This window comes from Mustela putorius, unplaced genomic scaffold (assembly GCF_011764305.1).
Source record: "Mustela putorius furo isolate JIRA1106 unplaced genomic scaffold, ASM1176430v1.1 tig00000873_pilon_pilon_pilon, whole genome shotgun sequence".
Classification (NCBI taxonomy): domain Eukaryota; kingdom Metazoa; phylum Chordata; class Mammalia; order Carnivora; family Mustelidae; genus Mustela; species Mustela putorius.
Window position 1 is genome coordinate 1,161,075 of NW_025421504.1, and position 20,060 is coordinate 1,181,134.

The 20,060-nt window shown below is 63.4% G+C and overlaps 4 protein-coding genes across 6 annotated transcripts; 2 read left to right on the forward strand and 2 right to left on the reverse strand.

Annotated features, from left to right (window-relative positions):
* Positions 1-177: 177 nt before the first annotated feature.
* CCDC137 (coiled-coil domain containing 137) lies at positions 178-5,320 on the reverse strand. 3 transcript variants are annotated; one of them, XM_045085694.1, is made up of 7 exons: positions 5,152-5,320; positions 4,636-4,766; positions 3,210-3,432; positions 1,828-1,910; positions 1,649-1,728; positions 1,260-1,482; positions 178-961 (listed from the first exon to the last, which is right to left on the reverse strand). In XM_045085694.1, the coding sequence occupies exons 1-7, from the start codon at positions 5,268-5,270 to the stop codon at positions 930-932; spliced, it is 891 nt and encodes a 296-aa protein (XP_044941629.1). In that variant the 5' UTR covers positions 5,271-5,320; the 3' UTR covers positions 178-929. The 3 variants fall into 3 exon arrangements, with proteins under 3 accessions (XP_044941629.1, XP_044941628.1, XP_044941627.1); XM_045085693.1 differs by having other exon boundaries at positions 4,636-4,769; XM_045085692.1 differs by lacking the exon at positions 5,152-5,320 and having other exon boundaries at positions 4,636-5,135.
* Positions 5,321-5,423: 103 nt separating this feature from the next.
* Positions 5,424-6,855, forward strand: OXLD1 (oxidoreductase like domain containing 1). The gene is made up of 2 exons (XM_045085695.1): positions 5,424-5,546; positions 6,278-6,855. Exons 1-2 carry the CDS (start codon positions 5,487-5,489, stop codon positions 6,695-6,697), a joined length of 480 nt encoding a protein of 159 aa, XP_044941630.1. The 5' UTR covers positions 5,424-5,486; the 3' UTR covers positions 6,698-6,855.
* Positions 6,856-10,555: 3,700 nt separating this feature from the next.
* Positions 10,556-12,074, forward strand: PDE6G (phosphodiesterase 6G). Its single transcript, XM_004748708.2, has 3 exons — positions 10,556-10,752; positions 11,107-11,147; positions 11,577-12,074. Exons 1-3 carry the CDS (start codon positions 10,607-10,609, stop codon positions 11,651-11,653), a joined length of 264 nt encoding a protein of 87 aa, XP_004748765.1. The 5' UTR covers positions 10,556-10,606; the 3' UTR covers positions 11,654-12,074.
* An 824-nt stretch (positions 12,075-12,898) lies between these two features.
* TSPAN10 (tetraspanin 10) lies at positions 12,899-17,438 on the reverse strand. Its single transcript, XM_045085697.1, has 5 exons — positions 17,316-17,438; positions 17,062-17,180; positions 16,808-16,870; positions 15,219-15,805; positions 12,899-13,879 (listed from the first exon to the last, which is right to left on the reverse strand). Exons 2-5 carry the CDS (start codon positions 17,167-17,169, stop codon positions 13,522-13,524), a joined length of 1,116 nt encoding a protein of 371 aa, XP_044941632.1. The 5' UTR covers positions 17,170-17,180; positions 17,316-17,438; the 3' UTR covers positions 12,899-13,521.
* Positions 17,439-20,060: the final 2,622 nt, after the last annotated feature.

Sequence of the window (20,060 nt, forward strand, 5' to 3'; positions counted from 1 at the left end):
TGGGACACTAGCCCTGGTCACAGAAACCACTTCAACGCAGAAAGTTTTTGGTTTTTTTTAAAGATTTTATTTGACAGAGATCCCAAGTAGGCAGAGAGAGGGAAGGGGGAGAAACAGGCTCCCGCCGAGCAGAGAGCCCGATGCGGGACTCGACCCCAGGACCCTGAGATCACCACCTGAGCCCAAGGCAGAAGCCTTAACCCACTGAGCACCCAGGCGCCCCAACTCAGGTTTTAATTTGAAAAAAACAAAAAACTACAAAACAGTATAAAGGCTGCAAACAGACAAACAAAAAAGGACCCCACGGAAGCACACTATCCCACGTTCTGGAGGGCCGCCCTGGCCAAGCCTGAGACGGAGCTGTTCCCGAGCTGTTCAAGCCCAAAGAAGGGGACCAGTGCTGCCTCACAAGGATGTGGGCAGTAGGACTCCCCCTTCATGTTCGACGGCCGAGGTCTGTGCCATGCAACATCTGGGCATTCCCTCCTTAGAATCTCCTGGAAGGTTCAAACCTTGCCAGGCCCTGCCGTTGGCAGGAATTCCCTACACAGCCCTTTTAGCCATGGGAAAGTCCTGGGCCAGGGTCCTGCCCTTGCCCTCAAGCTGCTTCAGACCTGCTCTTCTTTCCCCAAAGACCTTGAGAACGCAACCCCCTGGCAAACCCACATTGCATGGGGGCTGTCCTGTCTCCATACCCAGTGAGAGCATGGGTGGACTCCACCTGGCTCCATGGACAAGGCACCAGGAGCGCGCCTCTCCGTGGCCCGGACGCCAACCCCGGCCCTCCCCGCCCCCGCTCCGGCCTGTGCTCCCAGCTGTCCTGTGCCGTTGAACCACACCGAGCTTCCCTTACGGATTCAGCCCATGGAGTCTGCAGTGTCTCCCATGGACTGGCGCTGAATGACGGACTGTGGCATCGTCCTCTCTCCCTAAAGCAGTCCTGGGGTAGCGGAGCCTAGACCTGTGTGTTCAGAACAAAGCTGTGATGAGTGATGCCAGGTGTGCCTGACTGGCTGTGTCCATCCCAAACAGGTGCCGCCCACTCTATGGAAACCTGGGACAGATAATGCCCTGTGTGAGACAGCCCAGCAAAGAGTCTCTCACAAAAAAGCCATCTTAGGGAGAAAAAGTGAGAGGCCAAAGGCCGGAAACCCTCTCCTGCGCTGGAGAGCCAGCACCTGGGGGCGTGGGAGTGCCAGCGTGTGCTCCGGCCATCCAGCCGCCCTCCCTGGGCCCGGGGGTGGAGGCCCTGCTCTCACCATCACAGATGCGTCCGCTTCTTCCCGTAAGTGAGGTGCGGGGAGCAGGCCGGCTGTGCTGACTGAGCCCCGGCTGCCGCTGCTGCTTCAGTGCCCGGTAGGCCTGCACGGCCCGCTCTCTCTCCTCCCTGATAATCCGCTGTCGGGCCAGCGACGTGCTCAGCGGCTGGGACACGCCGCCAGGGCTCAGAAGCCTCCTAAGCATCAGCGACTTCTTCCCAGGCTGAAGAACAGAGACGGAGACCGAGGCTCAGTTCAGGAAGGAGGAGAGGTTACAAAGGACCCACGTTGGTCCAACAGCTGGATGCCCAGTGAGAATGTGGGACTCCACGTGTAGGCCCTGGACCAGGTGGCCTTGGGGGACACCCAGGGCAGCTGCCCCCATTTACCTGGTCCCGGCTTGTGCTTGTCCTGGGCTGGGCGGTCAGCTCCGGGGGCTGCAGAGCAACCTCGCCAAACTTCACTGTGTCTGGAGGGGCAGAGGGGCAAAACTGATGCCTCTGGCCATCGCGGTCCCCACAGAGGCCCATGTGCTCAGGGCCCACACGATGGCTCCTGGAAGACCTACCTCGGAGCAGCTCCTGCTCCAGCCTCTCTGCTGCCTTCTCTTCCTTTCGCCGCCGGATTCTCTCCAGTCTCCGTTTCTGGAACCTGGGGAAAAAAGCACAATGCCGTTCAGATTCCCCAAGTCTCATCTCACAGGACTCAGAAGGCGGAGGTCACCCCTGCCCAGGAAGGTGCCCCACAGCACAGGCTGGCAGGCTGCCGCCAAGTCCCCAGTCTGGCGACTGCCTCCCCCCACAACCGTGCATGCAGAACAGGGCCCATTGGGTCCCACGGCTGTGTTCTCGGGGGACAATGGTGCCCCCCGAGCACCTCTGACAGTGTCTGGAGACACTCTGGGTTGTCCCAACAGCTGGGGGGGCGGGGTAGGAGTGCTCTTGGCATCTCGGATAGAGGGTAGAGGCCCAGCTGTCGTCCCACACCCTGTGCCGCAAGGAATGGTCCTGCCGCTGACAGTCACTGGCCACGTGTCGACTGGGCCGCTGCTTCTGAAGGGCCTCTCAGGGCAGCACTGTGTTTGAGAGACAGCTGTGGCTCCAGTGCGTGCTTCCACTTTTCTAGGACTTGCTTGTTGTCACCTGGCCTGACCACAAGCACAGGGCGCTCAGACGCGGGCAGCACCGTGGGGCTGCTGACCAGCTCCAGCTCCCACAGCTGGGATAGAAACTTCTGATGAAAGCTGGGATCCGCTCCTCTCAAACACTGCAGTTGTGCCAGAAACGTCTCGAAAAGCCCTTGTTTGGTGAAACCACCTCCCCGCCCCTGCCCACAGGCCCAGGGAGGTGGCACAGGGCTTCCTTCCCAGACTTCAGAGCTGGGGGCAGAGGCACTACAGCTGGCAGTGGGCTCCTTCCTGGTGCCGGATGCCACCCTCAGGACCCCTGCAAGGACCTCATTAGGCCCTGGCTGGAGATGGCTGTTTCCCCGCTTTACAGATGAGGCCCGGGGCTGAATGGTCGCAGGACTCAAGTGTGCGGCACAGCTGAAGGCCTCAAACTTCTTTCAGGCAACGATCCTGGTCCAGGTCCTCAGAGAGGAGGTGGCATCAGCCAGTCAGAAGCGGGGGGAGCCCCACAGCTGCGTGGGGTTCCCCAGGGGCCAGCAAGCCCTCCTGAGGGACCACCAGCCTTGTCTTTTTCCCCCTTTCTGTTGCAACTAGCCACGGTGGACAACAGGCCCTTGACCTCACCTGGCTCTTGGGCCCCCTTGATGCTTTTCCAGAGAAAGGGAAAGAAGGAGCTAGGCCTTCAGAGTTCCGTAGGCCCAGAGACTCCCTGAACCCCCAAGGTTGAAAAGCTCTGACACAGAGAAAAACACTCAGCAAGGGACCAAGTTTTCACTTCCAGGCAGAGAACAGTCACGGGGCTGCTACCCCACCCCACTCACGCTTTCTTCCGCTCTGACTTCTCCTTCTTGGGAGCCGCCTGCACCTCGGGCTGTCGGGTCACCTGGTTTTTGCTGAGGAAGAGCACGTGCTGGGCCTCCTGCTCCATTCGCTGGATGTAGGCCCTGTCAGACTCCCACTTCTTCTGCTTGAATTTGGGGACAGCGATGTCTGGCTCCGCTCCCTTTGCTTCCTTCTCCAATGTCTTCTTGAAGGCCACCTGGGCTGAGGACAAAGGGAGAGGTCAGGGATGTGGCGCCAGGCTGGCCGGCTCAGTTCCCTGCCCGGGGCCATAGGGAAGGAAGACCAGACTCAAGTCAGCGCAGCCCAGCGACAGCCGCTGAACGTTCACGGTGCCCAGCTCAGGCACCCGTGTGGGTGGGAGCCCCCCAGCCCACCGCTGCACATCATAGATGTCCACCATGGCTCGGCCAAGGAAGAAAACTGAGAAGAACCTGAACGTTATTTAATCACCCACGGAGGGCTGGTGAGTAACTAGTCTACGTCCATGTGAAGATTTCACCGCGCAAACCCAGGACGTTAAGCACGGCACAGAAGGACCGTGTAGTGTTCTCATCGTAAGTACGGGAAAACGAACGGGATGCTCCTCTCGGGCAGGCAGGGCGGAACAGGAGCAGGGCTTTCTTTCAAGGCGGAAGAGGAGGCTCCAGAGACAGGGAGAAGGCTATACCGTACCTCACACCTGCCACCCCCGCCTGCTTCACCACGCGTGTTTGTCTTCAACATCCCGAAGCAGGAGCCAGCCCAGTAACGCACAGTTCAAACCGGGGCCAGTGTGCACCCTCCTCGCACCTTCCCTGCCTCCTTCCGTCGCTAGGTCTTCGGCGGGCGTATAACCCCCGAAGAAAAGCGTGAGGTTTACAAAGAAATGATAAAACTTGTATTTGGGGAGACACGGATATACTCCGAACACCAACAGGCCAGACTCCCTTCCCCCAAATGACCCAACTGTTCTCTCTGACACCGGCCGACAGGGGGGCACCCAACCTGGCCTCTGGGTGAGTGGTCGGAAAGGTGAGCTGTTCCAGGGGGGGGGCGGGGGTGTCTGCTCAAGTCCCTCCTCAACCTCCGGAACGCACCCCCTTCTCTGCCCACGGTTTCTGCACTCCCGTCCAAGAAACGGCCGTTTCTCGATGCAAGAGCTTCCCGGGCCTGCCCTGTCCACTCCCTCAAGTCGTTCCAGGGCATCTTTTCTCAAAGTCAGTCTGAACCCACCGTCCGTCCTGATGGAGCTCCAGGGCCTGGGAGGGGAACCAACAACGCTCCCAGGGGCCGGGAAGCCCCACCGCCCTCCGCCGGCCCCTCGGGGCCCGGTGACACCAGGCTTGGTGGGCGCTCCACAGCTCCCGGCCCTTCGGACCCCTGGGCGCGGGCGGGCGGCTGCTGGCGAGGCCGTTCGGCGCTTACCTCGCCTCCTGCGCTCCCGGGCGCCGGCGCCACCGCCCATCTCCTGGCGGCTCCTCATGATCTCCCGCAGCCGGAAGGGGATTTCCTGCTCATCCCGGCTCTGCGGCGCGCAATTCGCCTGCTGCTTTCCTCTGCTGGGGGCGAGAGCAGGACGGTGGGACGCGCCCCGGCCCGGCCGAAGCAGAACCCGGGACACCGCAGCTGGGCCTGGAAAGCGAACCTGGGGGCCGGCCTGGCTGCCGCGGCCAGGCGAGGGAGCCCCTCCCCGGAGACCGGCCGAGCTGGGTTCCGCAGGACGCTGGGCTGAGGGGCGCTCCCGGAGCCGCAGGAGGGCGGGGACCGCACCCCGGGAGCGGCCAGCGCCGCGACCCGGAGCCACGCCGCGACCCGGGGCCACGCCGCGACCCGGGGCCACGCCGCGACCCGGGGCCATCCCGCTCAGCCGGCGGTCCTCCCACGCGGCCACGCCGGACGGAGCGAGGGGCCAGGTAGGGACGGCGGGGCGCTAAGACCCACCTGCGTGGTCCGGGCCGCGGCGTCCCCCGCACCTGCTGCTGCCGCCCCCGCGGCCGCCCGGCACCCCCCGGCACCCCCGGCCCCACCGGCGCGGCACCGCGGCGCCCGAGTCGCGCCATCCACACGCCGGGTGCTCCCACAGGACGCCACTTCCGCCCTTCCGCACAGTCCCGCCCCACGACCGCATTTCCGCTTCCTGCGCTCAGCTCTGCGACCATTGGGGCGGTGCTGCTCTCCGGCGAGCCGGGATTGGCCAGAGCGGCCGCCCCTCACGCGCTCGGGGGGGGCGGGGCCTCGGGCTGCGGCGCGCGTGCGCCGGGGCCGGGCAGCGGGTGATGCTGCTCCCGAGGTTGGTTGCGGGAGGCCGGACGGTGGCCGCCGCTGCCCGCGGTCCGGCAAGTACCGGCGAGGCGGGCGCCGGGGCGGGGCGCGTTCGGGGGGGGCGGGGGCCCGGTAGGGACAGAGAGTCCGGGCCCGCGCCGCCTGCTGTCGTTCTGTCCCAGCCCCGGCTCCGCGGGCAGCGCCGCCCCGCGCGGGCCGGGCTGTGTCCAGTCCCTCGGGAGAGCCGCAGTGGACGAGGAGCTGGTGCTCCTCGCCGGAGTTGGAGTGAATAAGGAAGGCAGGGCGGGGGCAGTCAGTGGAGCGCCCCGGACACCAGCGAGCAGGGGACCGGACGCTGGGGGGCCGGGGCTGGAGAAGTGGGGACGCTGCCCTCGCGATCTTTACGGGGTGAGCTGGAGGAGGACAGGGAAGGAGGGGCGGCGCGTCAGGCAGGATGGTCAGAGGCGCGGCGCGCGGCAGCACCGGTCGGAGGGAGCCGCCGCTGTGTGGCCGCAGCCCGCGGGCTTCCACCCGCCCCCACTTCTGCCCAAGGAGGAGGGGTGCCAGGGCGCCCCCAGCGCCCCATCGGCTGGAGTGCACGCCCAGTGCCTGTCCCTGAACCCAGCCTTTCTCCAGGCCTGTGTCCACTTTGCAGACGGGAACCCGAGTCTGCAGATGAAGTAACTCGTCCAAGATCTCCGGGCAGTGAGGAATGGGGGGGCGCCTGCAGCCCCTGCCAGCGACCCGGGCTGAAATTTCCCTGGAGCTGGGGGCGGGCAGGGCTCACCAGCGTGTGTCTTCTCAGGGGCCGCGTGGATTCTCCAACTGGGACCGGTGCCAAAGGCTTCCTGGAGGCGGCAGCATTCTTAGCAGGCCGCGTGTCTCCGTCCATGCCTGTGAAGGCCACAGAGATTTCCGGAAGGACCCTGCAGAGGAGGGCTCTCAGGCAGGTGCTGAGGGCAGCAGGCCACCCAAGTCGTCCATGCCTGGCAGGGCCGCCCCTGAGCCCCTGTACCCCCCACCGCCTGACCTCCAGCCCCCCACAAACTGCTGCATGAGCGGCTGCCCCAGCTGCGTGTGGGTGGAGTATGCGGATGCGCTGCTGCGGCACTACCAGGATGGCGGGGAGCGAGCCCTGGCTGCCCTCGAGGAGCACGTGGCTGACGAGAACCTCAAGGCCTTCCTCAGGGTGGAGATCCAGCTCCGAGTGAGGGGCGGAGGCTAAGCCTATGGGCCCAGCACCCACACCGGCTCCAGCCTCCTCCTCCCTCCTCCTCAGGAAGCATCAAGGAGCTTGCGTGGCCCTTCGTGTCAGGCTGGACTAGGAGGAATTATCGATTGACTTGATCTGAGAATAAATAAGCCTTATGTGAGGTTGTCAAAGCGTGTGCGGCTTGCCTTTGAACTTTCATTGAGATCCTGCAGGTTTGGCAACTGTAAGGGTGAAGTAAGGTCCATGTCTTTGATGAGCCACGTGATGACCGTCCCCAGAGTCCCCTTCCATGTCCCAGCACCCAGAAGTCCTGCCCCAAGGTCCACTGTGGTTATTCTCAGTGGCAGAGAGGACTGCCTGGGCCCATGAAGTTGCTGTTGGCAAAGCCCTTGGCAGGCGTGGACACGGCAGCCTGGGAAGGCCCCGTCCTTCCAGCTGCCAGGCTCCCTGGGGAGATGCCCACCCACCAGCCAGCTAGAAGGCTGGTGATCAGCCTTCGGGGGCCTGAGCCTCCAGTCCTTGCAACCCACTTAGACACGATGACCCAGGCAACTGACCTAGGGCCTCCAGCACCAGCCCTAGAATCAGCCTCCCGGCACTAGCCAGGTTGGAGTGAATAAGGAAGGCGGTCCTCAGCTGCAGACCTGGCTGTGGGGCTGCTCCGCCTGCCCGGGAAGAGCTTTTTCTTAGCGCCCTCACTGCCAATCCCCGTCCCCTGCTCACCCCCATCACGGACATGGTCCCGACTTACCTCCCTCCCCCAGCAATTCCAAGCGCCCAGACCAGTAGCCTGGATGGGGAAGGAGTTGAAGGGACTTTGTTTTCTCTGTCCTCATTTAAGGATGAACTCAGGAGGGGTTCAAGCTGATAAACAGGCTTCCCAGGTAGGAACCTTTAACGTAAAGCTGGCGAGTCACGTAGAGATGTGTGGGTGAGAATTTCCGGAAGCAAAACGCAGGGCCTAGTTAGACATCTGTGGCTCAGGCCATCTTTGTGGATGGCTGCGTGCCTTCCAGGAACAGGGTTTATGGTGCCCCATACCTATTGGGCTGTATCTCACAGAGCATCTCGTTTAACACAGCCTCATACAGATTCAAAAACGTCCCAGAAAGAAAGCTGTTCTCCAAGGACAACAGCAAAGCTTGGCAGGCTCTGAGGCTCCATGAAGGGTGGCTTATCGCAGAGATGTGGAGGTTTTCCATATTTTTTCCAAAATGCAGATTTATAGGAGGTTTTCTGTATGTACCTGAGTACACGTAACCATGCACATCTGAAGGATCCTACGGAGTTAGCGCTACTGCGGAATGACGGGGTCACAGCGAAGTCCCGTCGCTGGCCTTGCTCCCTCTGACAAGGCGGGCTCCTCCGCGCAGCCCACGGCAGTCAGGGTTGCCTGTGCAGCACCAGCCCAGTCACGAGGCTGCAGGTCTTGGCTGCCCATTGGTTGGTTTCATAGGCACCGGCTGGCCATCTGTGACGTGTCTGGACCTGGGCTAGAAGCTGCGGTCCAGCAGAAACCTCTGCTGTGTTCCACTCCAACACGGAAGATGGAGGTCAACAGGAGCATTATCTGGACGCACAACTCTAGGAGCGTGAACGAGTTCTAGCTGCCGTGGGGTCCTATGAAAGCCATCCTGCTCTATCCTGGGGGGTCGCCCTGAGGAAATGACCCTGGGGCAGGGCTCTGAAGTCCTGGGAAGAGGGAGCAGAGCCAGTGAGGAGAGGTGCACCTCACGCCAACAGAGCAGCAGGTGCAAAGATCCTGGGGTGGAAGGAGGGGCCGGGAGCGTGGAGAACGAGCCAGAGGAATGAAAGGAGGGCCAAGAGCTAGACAGTGGCCAGGCTACACGGGCTTCGGGGGCCGTGAAGGTGGGTGCTTTAGAGGTCAGAGAACTGAAAGTGGGGATACCCAGGACCTCAGCCAGGACAGTTTCTTCATTTCCAAGACAAGCAGCTCGTCCGCCCCGCAGTCCGCGATGGCACGTCCCGTCCCCGTCCCGGTCCCATCCTCAGCCCTTCCCTCATCCCCGGAGCCCTCAGGGCTGGGGCCCTCCCACCACCCTCCCGAGTGGCCCTACCAATCTCGTTAGTGCTGTGTCGGGGGTCATCCCAATCCGCTTACCCAGGGGCAGGATAAATGCCCAGCCGGCCCCCTGCCGGGGGATGCCTGGACATTCACACCCACGGCCTCCCGAGACCTGCCCAGAGCTTGGTGAGTCCTGACCTTCCTCAGCCGCTCTCTTGGTGGCCACTTACCCGAGGGGGTGGGTGTCTGTGCACACGGTGGGAGTTGGTGGGCTTCTCACCGCTGTGCTGATGGCTGGAGCCGCAGGAGTCTGTCTGCTGTCCTAGTCGGAGGGGGTCCCCACGTGGTCACTCTCAGGTCCCCCCTATCTAAGGATGGTTGCAGGTGGTCCCCAAGGCCAGCAATGGTCTAGTGGACCTTGGGCCACGCACTCTCAGCCAACTTGAGTGGTCCTCAGCCAGAGACTGGACCGCGGCGGGGGCCGCTAGGAGAGCTTGGCCCGTGGTTTCCACGAGGCTAGCATCTGACAAGGAGTTCCGTCTGGGTCGGGGCTGTACACACTAGGCCCAGGACCTGGGACTGGGCAGCTTGCACCATCTAAGCTGTGGGGGGTGGGTGTGATGTGCCTGAACAGCCAGGACCACCAGGCCTGCTGCAGGTCAGCTTGGACCCCATGTATGTCCTCCTGGGCTGGTGCAGTTTCTGGCAAGGGGCATGAACGTTAGGAAAGATCCGTGGTGGGGTGTGCCTGGGACCGGGCGCCCAACCCACCACCCAGCCTGCTTCGCCTGCCCGTCGGTCTCAGCCATGAGGCTCTAGCCTGCAGCTGGTGGCAGCCCAAGGCTGGCCTCGGGCACTACAGCCCACAGGACCGGAGTGGCAAAGGGGGCCCATGGGGTGGTGTCGGGGGCTCCTGTCTGCCTCCTGTGGTTTAACCCCAGAACCTTCTAGACCCACGGTGGCCCAGAGGGATTAGAGTCACCCTCTGGGGCTAATAGGCTTAGGGGAAGCCGGGTTGCCCTTGAGCAGGGTCAGTGGGGCTTAGGACATCCAGGGAGAAGCAGAGGGAGGGTCGCCCTGTGCAGTGGGTTCATGGACACCAGCAGGTGACGCTGGTACCCAGGGCAGCCTCTTAGCACAGTGAGTGGCTGGGGTATTTACCAGCAGAGGGAAGAAACTGCGGGAGGTGGCGGTTGCTCAGCTCAGCTCGGGACTTCTGAGACAGGGCCCTTCCTGCCGGGCACCGTCTCCTCCATTTCTCTGTCACCCCTCGTTGGCCAGCTGGATGCCTGACGTGCTGCCAGGAATGAGGCCGAGGGTCGCTACCCCCAGGGATTGGGGTGGGGTTGCAGAAGGGGAGACAGCTGAGCGGGGTGCACCTGGGGTCCTCCTGCCCGACCCCAGGTGGAGCCCCACGTGGAGATGGCGGGGGGCTACCACTGAGGTCGTGCTCAGGACCCCCGGGTTTCCTGTTTCAGGACTTTCTCTGTTCTACTGGATTGAGGCCTGCAAGGGAGGCAGAAGCAAGGGAGCTGACCAGGACCCGCCCCGGTGTGTCCCCAGCCCACGGCGTGAAGCTGACCGGGACCCCCCCCGGTGTGTCCCCAGCCCACGGCGTGAAGCTGACCGGGACCCCCCCCCGGTGTGTCCCCAGCCCACGGCGTGAAGCTGACCGGGACCCCCCCCCGGTGTGTCCCCAGCCCACGGCGTGAAGCTGACCGGGACCCCCCCCCGGTGTGTCCCCAGCCCACGGCGTGAAGCTGACCGGGACCCCCCCGGTGTGTCCCCAGCCCACGGCGTGAAGCTGACCGGGACCCCCCCCGGTGTGTCCCTAGCCCACGGCGTGAGGGAGTCTAGAAGCCGGAGTTTGCCGTGGGGTCTCGCTCAGCCTGGCCATGAACCTGGAGCCACCCAAGGCCGAGATCCGCTCGGCCACCAGGGTGACAGGGGGGCCTGTCACTCCCAGAAAAGGGCCCCCCAAATTTAAGCAGCGGCAAACCAGACAATTCAAGAGCAAGCCCCCCAAGAAAGGTGTCCAAGGGTAAGCAGAGCTGGTGGAGGGTGCCCCGCAGGCCACACAGGAAGTGGGGGGCTGACCTACAGCAGGGGGCTTGGCCACCCTTTCTTAGCCGGGGTCCTGAGGGTCCCCCATTCCTCAGCATGGGCGGCGGGAGGGCGCAGGGACTCCTGTCACCCTCTACCTGTTGCTGCCAAATGGACCTGGAGAACATGCTCACGGCCACTTAGGCCACAGCCACAGCCCTCACACCCATGTGCATCCCTGCACACACACGCACAGCCAGGGCACACTGGCAGACACTCAAGCACAGGTGTGCCCCCACGCCCCCCCACTCCCCTCTTCCCGGCCACTGGCCCTGACCACCCTGTCCCGCAGGTTTGGGGACGACATCCCTGGAATGGAAGGTCTAGGAACAGGTATGACGGCCGCCAGGTTCTTCCCGGGTCCCCCCCACTCTCCTGCCTGTCCGTGTGCCTGGGCCCCAACCTTCCTCTGGTTTGTCCAGCCAGAGCTCCCCTGGAGCACCACCCCAAGCCTGTCCTGCTTTCTCCGCCCCAACATGGAGCTTTGGGCCTCCCCGAGGTGGGGCTGCTCGCATTCAGTGGGTTTACTGGATACTTGGAGGGACTGGAAAGTGACACGGAGGGCTTGCTGACCCCTCTGTCTCGCTGGCGTGCTGCACCCACCTTCTAGCACTTGACACCCTCAAGCTGGCCTGCCCTGGCGGGGAGGGCTCTCCACCCAGGACTTCTGCCCTCACCGCTTGGGGTGCAAACGACAGGGTCTGGGTGGGGGGAGCCCCTGGGGCCAGGAGCCTCCCGGTGCCACTGTTCCTTCTCCTGCAGACATCACGGTCATCTGCCCGTGGGAGGCGTTCAACCACCTGGAGCTCCACGAACTGGCCCAGTACGGCATCATCTAGCACCAGAGCCTGACCCGGAGCCTCAGGGCCGTCTCCCCTGCTGCCCGCTGCGACCCCTGCTCAGGATTCCTGCGAGGAGCCCCTTCCCCACCAAGGGTGTCCAGATTGCCCGGTTTGTGTCTGGAGACCCCTGCAGGGTGGCAACCTCAGGCCCCCAGATGCCAGTTACCAGAAGTTACCAGAAGTGCACCAGCTCCCTGCCAGACACCTCAGGGCCGGGCAGGCTCTGCTGAAGCAGAGCCTCCAGAAACATTGGCCCACAGACCTTCTCTTAGGGCTGGAAAGCCAGAGCAGGGGCTCCCAGGAATGTTCGTCACAGGCCACTCCTGTCCTGGTGTCTGGTGACGAGAATAAGTTCCCCTCACTAGCCCTTCCCAGCTGCTGCCCTTGGGTTGGGGATGCCTGGGGGGGAGTCCTGGCGGCGCCTGACCAACACCCTCCAAACCCCTCACCAGCAGGAAACGTCCTACCCAACGTAGCCCACGCTTGCTGTCCTGGTTTCAAAATAAAATTCGCGTGCCCCCATTCACTTGGCTGGAGTGGGTGGTGGGTGGGGGCAGGGTCCGAGGGCATGGGTCTCCAGCAGGGGCGGAGGGACGAAGGAGCAGGGTGGTGGGGGCAGCAGGGGCCTGGCCAGGCTGAGAGGGAAGGAAACCCACTAGACGCTGAGTCTGGGCCCGTGGAGGCTGGGGGTCCATGCAGCCCGGCCAGCCAGGCTGGGAGGCAGCCGCGTGCACAGCCAGCCCCCGGAGCAGGCCTCCCCAAGGAGGCAGACGAGGCCCAGCAGCAGCTCACGCCAGAAGGGTGTGCTCAGCTCAGCCTCACGGGAGGAAACAGGGGCGGAGAGATCAGGGAATTCGCTTAGTGGCCCAGCCAGCCTGTTCTTAGCTGTTCTCTACCGCTGGCCAGGTGCCCACTGGTGAGCCAGCAGCGGTGTCCACGCTGGACGCCACACCCGGGCGGCCTGGCGAAATGGTCACTAGCAGCAGTTGCTGTCTGGAGCCCGCCAAGGGTGTCTGCGGAGACCGGGTGCCTCTGTGGGGCCTGTTCACACGGCAGTGACTGGACAGATTCCCATTCATGTGGAAGCCAGAAAAAGCCATGGTAACCCGAGGCAATGAAGGCTGCTCAGGGCGCCCGTGGGCAGGGGGCGAAGCGGCCGCGGCCGGCTCCCTGCCTGGCTGGGGGTCCGTGTGGGCGCGCAGACGGAAGGCTTCTTCACACTGCCCACTGAGACGGGTGCCATTTTCCGTAAATGATACAGCTCACCAAAATTTATTCCCGTCGGGGCCCCGCCGTGGCCACCACAGTGGACGGAGAGGGCCGGGCAGCAGGGAGTGGGGCGGCGGGGGGCACCCAGAGGCTGGGGCAGGATGGGGCGGCGGGGGGCACCCAGAGGCTGGGGCAGGATGGGGCGGCGGGGGGCACCCAGAGGCTGGGGCAGGATGGGGTCGGAGGTAGGCAGCCCAGGTGTGCGGAGCCGGAGGTTGGAGGCAGCGGTCGGGGGTGTGAGTTGGAGTCGGGGGCTCGACAGCAGGCTTGCATCTGGCCCCGAGAGCCCCATATGCTCTGGGGAGCGTTGACATCCTCTGTAGGAGGTAGGCGCTGGCAGGTGCGGCTCACGCAGGCCACGCGGGGTTGGCAAGTGCTCCGTGGCGGAGGGCAAAAGTATCTGAGAGAGAGTGAGGTCAGGTGGCGGTGCAGGGACTCGTTCTCGCAGGCCCAAACAACTGGGAAGGAGGTGGCCATGCCCTACCCTCCGGGAAAGGGACCCTGGGGGGCGGGAGACCCAGCGGGGGGAGGAGGCCAGAGTGTCTGAGATGCAGGACGCTTGCTTGGACACCTTCCCTGGGGGTCCCACGGGGTTGTCAGCCCTGGGCCAGTTTGGCGGGGAGCCTTTCTGTCCCCGCGGTTCTGGGGCTCCCCGCCAACCCCTGGCGGACAGCCAGGGCCCTCGCCAACCGGGCCGCCAGCAGAAGCTCCAGGCCCTGGATGACCACAGTGGCGATGGCCCAGGCCCCGGCAGCCCGGACCTTGGCGCGCAGCCACCCGCGGAGCGCAAGGCTGCAGCCCTCCAGGTGCACCCGCCTCTGAACGGCCTCATCTGGGCCCAGAGCTCCGAAGCCGCACGGGTTGTGGCCGACTACTCCATCTCCCCTGGGGCTGACGCAGCAGGAGTCAGGGAGGCTGCAGGCCTGGGCCCTCTCGGAGCTGCAGTTAAAGGACCTGCAAGGGAACATGGGGCGTCAGTCCAGAGGGCAGGGCCCACCATTCCGGGCCCCGGCGCTGAGGAAAGTTCTCTCACTGACCCTCCCAACGTCCACGGCCACACACACACACACACACACACACACTTGTGCATACACAACAGCCAGCTTCCGGTGATTCAGGGGGAATCACCAGTCCAAAGTCACACTCAGCTCACGAACAAGAGCACACATGTGGATGCTTCTAGAACGCTGGCATGCTTCAGTGACTGCTGGGTGCAAGAGGCCGGTTTTCAAGTCTTCGTGACCATCTGTCGTGGTCAGTTGTCCTCCAGCAGAACTAGACGATCCCTGCCTGGTGTCCCTAAATAGACAACACTTACAGACACACACACATGTGCACACACACATGCGGTCACATGCAGACACACACACACACACGGACACGGACATGCACACAGACGCATATAGACACACATGTGGAGACACACGCAGACACACACCAACGCACACGTGCACACAGACACGGACACGCGCGCACACAACACATGCATGTAGACGCACATACATGCGGACACACAGAGACACACACATGCAGACAAACATGCCCGCGACACACACATGTGGACGTGCACATGTGCACACATACACATGTGGGCACACATACGGACACGCATGCAGACACACATGCGGAGACACACACGGACACACACACAGAAACAGACACACGCAGACACACACACGTGCGCACACACATGCGGATACAAGCACACAGACACACAGACACACACATGCGGACACACAAGCATGCACACGTACACACATGCACACACAGGTACATTCACACATAGGCATGCACCGACAGACACATGAGACACATGTGCAGACACACGTGCAGACACACGCACACACAGAGATGCACACAGACAAGCACGCACACGCACATGCGTGCACACAGAATAGACACAGACACGCGCGTGCACACACAAGCACACGCGTGTACACACAGAGACGCTTACACACACACACGCTATGGAGAGAGAACTGAGGAGTCCAGAACAATGTCCTCATTTAACTTAAGTGTACTTGACGGGGAGAGTCCGGTGTGATGACCTTACCCAAAACACTCCCCAAGCTGAGTCTCTGAGTCTGCCGGCTCAGCTTCTCCGCTATGATCCCTATCCACCTGGTCCCCGGTTGGAGAGGGCAGAAACACGCGGGGGGCCCGCGTGTGTGCACGGGCATGTGTGCACACACTCGTGTGCGTGGACAAGTGAGCACGTGTGCGAGTATGTCCGTGTGGTCCGGTCGGCTGGCCGCCGGGGACGCCCCCCTGCCCCGTGGGCTCTGGGACTCACGGGTTCCGCGTCCAGTCCCGGTAGGAAGACACGCCGCAGCACTGCAGCCCCAGCTGGACCTGGTCAATGAGGAAGCGCAGGTCCGCGTCGTCCTGATAGTGGGTGATGGCCGCACGCAGCGTGGGCTCCAGGCCGTCCTGCAGCGGGCCCCAGAGGGCCACCAGCAGGGACCCCACCACCGCCTCCAGCGCCAGGAAGGCGATGAGACCCCCCGAGAAGCAGCGCAGCAAGCAAGCGTTCTCGCAGAAGGCGCCCAGGCAGCCCGCCAGGCTCACGGCACTGACCGCCAGCCCCCCCAGCGCCAGTCCCAGCAAGGCGTCTTCGGGCAGGGCCGCTGCCCCGCTCCCCCGCAGAGACCCCTTGACAGCCAAGCCCCAGAGCCCGAAGGCCAGGGCCAGTGCACCAAGCAGAGAGAAGAGGAAGTTGAACAGGAAGATCAGGTATTTCAGGCAGCTGTTTCCCAAGGGGAGAGAGGAGGCCGGGTCTCCCCCCAGGCCTGCCCTCCAGAGCTGGTCCTCTTGGGGCTCCTGGCGGCTTGCGGTGAGTGGGCTGCTTGCGGGGAGGGGCTCCTCCCGGCCCCCCGCGCCCTGTGGAGGAAGGAGCACACGGGGAGACCTCACTGGCATAATCTGGGATAATCAACAGGGAGGGTCACGTCGTCGAGGCTGGGGTCGGAGCCTGGCAGCGGGGAAGAGGCTGGACAGTGGGCAGAGAAGGGAAGACTCGCAGACCCGAGATGGCCGGGGACGGACGCGCCGGCCTCCAGGCTTGTCTCCCGGCCGGGCAGCCGGGGGATGGGAAGGCTTGTCTCCTGCAGAATGGAGGGCCGCACCCCGCTAGCTCACGGGAGACAAAGTGAGGCGATCCCGGGAAGCAGGCGTTCCAGGAACACACGAGCGCCCTCCATCCCCTCTGTGTGAGGGAAGACGTGGGCCCCGCAGCTCAGGCACGCGGCAGGCGGTCTGAACAGCATCTGCGTGGGCTGGGCTGTCTATGCAGTCCAGAGAAGGGCTTCCCCACCGGGCCCAGGAGGTGGAGGCCCCCCAGGCAGAAGGGCTGGCCCAGGGGCTGTCCTTCCCTCTTCCCCGATTCAGACCAGCCCTAGCATCGCAGGATCCCACTCTCTGAGCACAGACTCGGGGCCAGGCCAGCCAGGCTCCCAGGGCAGGGAGGAGGGCCAGGAGACCAGGGCTCTGTGGGAGTCGGGGCCTTCCTTGCCTTGCCCTCCAGCGGGACGCTCAGCCGCGCCCTGGGCACTGGTCACACCAAGTGTGCGAAGTAGAGAAGTGCTGACCCATCCCCCCCTTCCCAGAGGAGTGGCTCATGGATCGAGGTTTGGAGAAGCTGCTGACTCTGCCCCCCTTTGTCCCTTCGTGGGCAATCTCGATTTCAAATCTGCCTGCCCCCACCCCCCACCCTCTCCACCGGCAGGCAGGTGCGGGGGGGTCCGCACTTCTGTCCGCTCCCTGCTGGAGGGAGAGGGACGGTCTGCCCTTGAAATCTGGGAGGATTAGGAAGCTGTGGCCCCTGCGGAACAGACAGTCCCCTGGGCCACACCTAGGCAGGGCCTCCCTTCCACACCAGCGTACCAGGACGAGGCTGCCCTCCGCTCCTGACATCCGATTCTGCCTTGAAACCTCATTCTCTGTGAACTTGGAGGCGAGGAAAGGGGCATTGATCAGCCCCCCAGACCCCAACAGTCAGTGGGAGCAAAAGGACAGGCTGCTGGGCCAGGCTGGGGGGTGGAGGGGCTGGGTGCGCCAGAGGTGGTGGGCGGGGGCCACAGGCCCTGCCAGATGCCCCGGAGGCGTGTCGGGATGGCCCCTCCCAAGCCCGAGCTCACTGTCTTGCTTCCAGAACCGCAGGCCGCAGTGGGGAAGGGGCGAACCAGCAAGAAGGCGGAGAGGTCACGGGCGGAGGAGGAGGGCAGGAGAGGCGCCGAAGGCCCCATGGGCACATCGCCTGGGGGTGTGCTTTTCTCAGAGTGTGCGTACCCCACACCCCCTCACACACGAGGGGAAGGAGTTGTGGCAAGGTGCTGGGTGAGGACAAAGCTCCGGATTAGTGAGACTCCCCCCCCCCCCGCCCTAATCTTACCTCCTTGGGGGTCAGAGGGGGGCACCGACCGGCCAGCCCAGCACAGGCCAAGGCTCAGGGTGGGGCCTGAGGTCCTCCCCAGGGCCTTCAGGGTGGAGACGTTGCCATGGGGAGGTGGGGGGGCGGAGGCCACCAGGGCACTGGCTTACCTGGGACAGCAGGGGGCGCCTTTCCCCCGCCTCCATTCCGCACCCGGACAGGTGTTTTGGTCCCCGGCCAGGCGTCTCTAGCTCAACGCTGGAGCTGGTGCCCTCAGCCGTCCCGCGAGCTCCGCAGCCCAGGGCCGGGTAAGCTGTGAGCCGAGCCAGGATGCCACAGTCATGGCCCGGTCATGTGAGGCGTCACACTGTAGGGCTTAAGACAGCCCCTGCCTGTGGAGACCCAGAGCACCCCCCGGAGGGCAGAGCCACAGCCTCGCTGGGGGATTCCCCGGAGTTCTGGGCAGGCGTGACGTGGGCGGCGGGGCTGTCCTCTCCACCCCGTGGCCCCCACGACAGGGGTGCCCTGTGGGCCTCGGTCTGGTGGGCCTGGCGGCTGCTCCCCCACCTCCCCCGGGACAGGAGAGCCCTGAGAACTGGCTCAGGGAAACGATCCTGGGAGACCGGCCAGATCTGCTGGGTCACCCCCAATTTACTCTCTTTGAGAACGAGACGGTCTCCACTGGCCAGATCACACCTTCCTGGTTTTGAGGGACGCGGGCTCCTTCGTCGTGCTGAGCTTCTCCTGTCGGGGCTGGCCTCTGTCACAGTCAGCGTTGTGCACAGAGCTTGGAAGGCCCCGGGCCACGCGGCTGCCCCCGCACACTGGGGCGCCCGAGGCCCTCTGACCCTGTCCTGTCTTCTATCCTCGGCTTGCATGGCGTGGGGAGGAAGGCTCGGAGCGGGTCCCCACCCACTGCCAAGGCTCTGAGGATGCGGGCACATGGCTCTCCACGCCTCCCCTGTGCCTTTGTGACGCGGGAGGTCACAAAACGAATGTCAGTCTCTGGCTTGTGGGGACCTCTCGAGGCTGTGGGGGGGCGCTCTGCACACGTGTTTGCACGGTAGGAGAAGGGGGCAAGGGCTGGGCAAGGCCCCGTGCCCAGCCTGTCTTTACCGTCCTCTGCCATGCTGCTCCCCGGCTTCTTTTGTTTGGTGTTGGGACCGCAGCCACCCTTCCTCACTTAACCCACCCGCTTGCAGTCTGGCCACGTGGGGTGCTCGCCGGGTGGACGGCCCAGCACGCGTGTGCCCTCTGCTGTTGCTGCCCCTGAAATCTCCTCCCTGGGTCTAGCTCCAGCCCACACCCCACCCTGCAGGCAGAGGCCTCCCGTCTTCTTTCGGGACACTGTTCACTTCGTCTTGTAGTTACTGCGTTCTTGCGTCATGCCCCACCCCCAGCTTCCCGCACGACAACCCCCCAACAGAGCCCCGTCCCGATTCCTGACCTGCGGGACCCAGAGGATGGTAAATGGCTGTTGGGTGAAGCCACTGCGTTTCGGGACAGTTCATTTCACAGCGTCGTCGTGACAACAGATTTACAATAGAGACACAGTTGTGCCACACATAGCTGGGACGGCAGGCCACTGATCGAAGTCAGGGAGCGTCCTGCGTCCTGGGGATGCGGCAGCGGGAAAACCTGCAACGCCCTAGTGAGCACGAGGTCCCCTCCGGTGAGGGGGACGTCACAAAGCTGGGCGGTAAACAGGTGAACACATGTGATTCTTTTTTTTTTTTTTTTAAAGATTTTATTTATTTACTTGTCAGAGATAGAGGGAGAGAGAGCGAGTGAGCACAGGCAGACAGAGAGGCAGGCAGAGGCAGAGGGAGAAGCAGGCTCCCTGCTGAGCAAGGAGCCCGATGTGGGACTCGATCCCAGGGTGCTGGGATCATGACCTGAGCCGAAGGCAGCTGCCCAACCAACTGAGCCACCTAGGCGTCCCTGAACACATGTGATTCTTGAGAGACACAGTGAGAGAGAGAACATAAGCAGGAGGAGTGGGGGAGGGAGAAGCTGGCTCCCCGCCAAGCAGGGAGCCCAGGTAGGGCTCCATCCCCGGACTTTCAGATCATGACCAGAGCCCAAGGCAGACGCTTAACGACTGAGCCCCCCAGGCGCCCCGAATATATGTGATTCTACACGGTCGTCAGAGGTATGAAGCCATGAAAGGGGGGTGAAGAGTCAGGGGGCTCTTACGTCAGTTGATCAGGGAGGGCCTCACTGCACCCCAAAGAACTGGAAACAGAGACTCACACATATACACAGACACGCATATTCACGGCGGCGCTATCCACAGTTGCCGAAAGGTGGAAACAACCCGGACAGCAATCGACGAAGAGTGGATTATCGAAATGTGCTCCACGCCCCCCGCGGACTACTACTGGGCCCTAAAGAGGTGTTCTGACACCTGCGAGGACAGGGGCGGAGCTGGAGAACGCTCCGCGAAAGAAGCCGGACGCTCAGGTCCACGTCCCTGTCATTCCATTGGCGTGAAATACTCAGAATAGGTGAGTCTGTAGATGGGTGGTTGCCGGGGGCTGGGGGAGGGGAATGGGGGGCTGCTGCTGAACGGGGGTGCGGTTTCCTTCTGGGGGTGACAGCAACGCTTGGAAAGTAGATACAGGAGGTAGTCGTAGGTCTTGAGAGCACTAAATGCCACCGAACTGTTCACTGAGAAATGGTGGACTGCGTGCCCTGTGAATTTCATCTCAATTTAAATAAAAGGGGATGAGGAGGAGAAACGTGGGGGAAGGGAGGGATGGAGCC

Coding starts and splice junctions, on each gene's coding strand:
- OXLD1 (XM_045085695.1), top strand. CDS start 5,487: ATGCTGCTCCCGAGGTTGGTTGCGGGAGGCCGGACGGTGGCCGCCGCT. Junction 5,547..6,277: donor CCGCCGCTGCCCGCGGTCCG/GCAAGTACCGGC, acceptor GTGTCTTCTCAG/GGGCCGCGTGGATTCTCCAA.
- CCDC137 (XM_045085692.1), bottom strand. CDS start 5,068: ATGGCCCCGGGTCGCGGCGTGGCCCCGGGTCGCGGCGTGGCCCCGGGT. Junction 1,911..3,209: donor AAGTCAGAGCGGAAGAAAGC/GTGAGTGGGGTG, acceptor TTTTTTCCCCAG/GTTCCAGAAACGGAGACTGG. Junction 962..1,259: donor AAGCGGACGCATCTGTGATG/GTGAGAGCAGGG, acceptor CTGAACACACAG/GTCTAGGCTCCGCTACCCCA.
- TSPAN10 (XM_045085697.1), bottom strand. CDS start 17,169: ATGGGGCCTTCGGCGCCTCTCCTGCCCTCCTCCTCCGCCCGTGACCTC. Junction 16,871..17,061: donor GCGGTTCTGGAAGCAAGACA/GTGAGCTCGGGC, acceptor CTCGCCTCCAAG/TTCACAGAGAATGAGGTTTC. Junction 15,806..16,807: donor CGGAGGGCAGCCTCGTCCTG/GTACGCTGGTGT, acceptor CTTCCTCCACAG/GGCGCGGGGGGCCGGGAGGA.
- PDE6G (XM_004748708.2), top strand. CDS start 10,607: ATGAACCTGGAGCCACCCAAGGCCGAGATCCGCTCGGCCACCAGGGTG. Junction 10,753..11,106: donor CCCAAGAAAGGTGTCCAAGG/GTAAGCAGAGCT, acceptor CCTGTCCCGCAG/GTTTGGGGACGACATCCCTG. Junction 11,148..11,576: donor AATGGAAGGTCTAGGAACAG/GTATGACGGCCG, acceptor CTTCTCCTGCAG/ACATCACGGTCATCTGCCCG.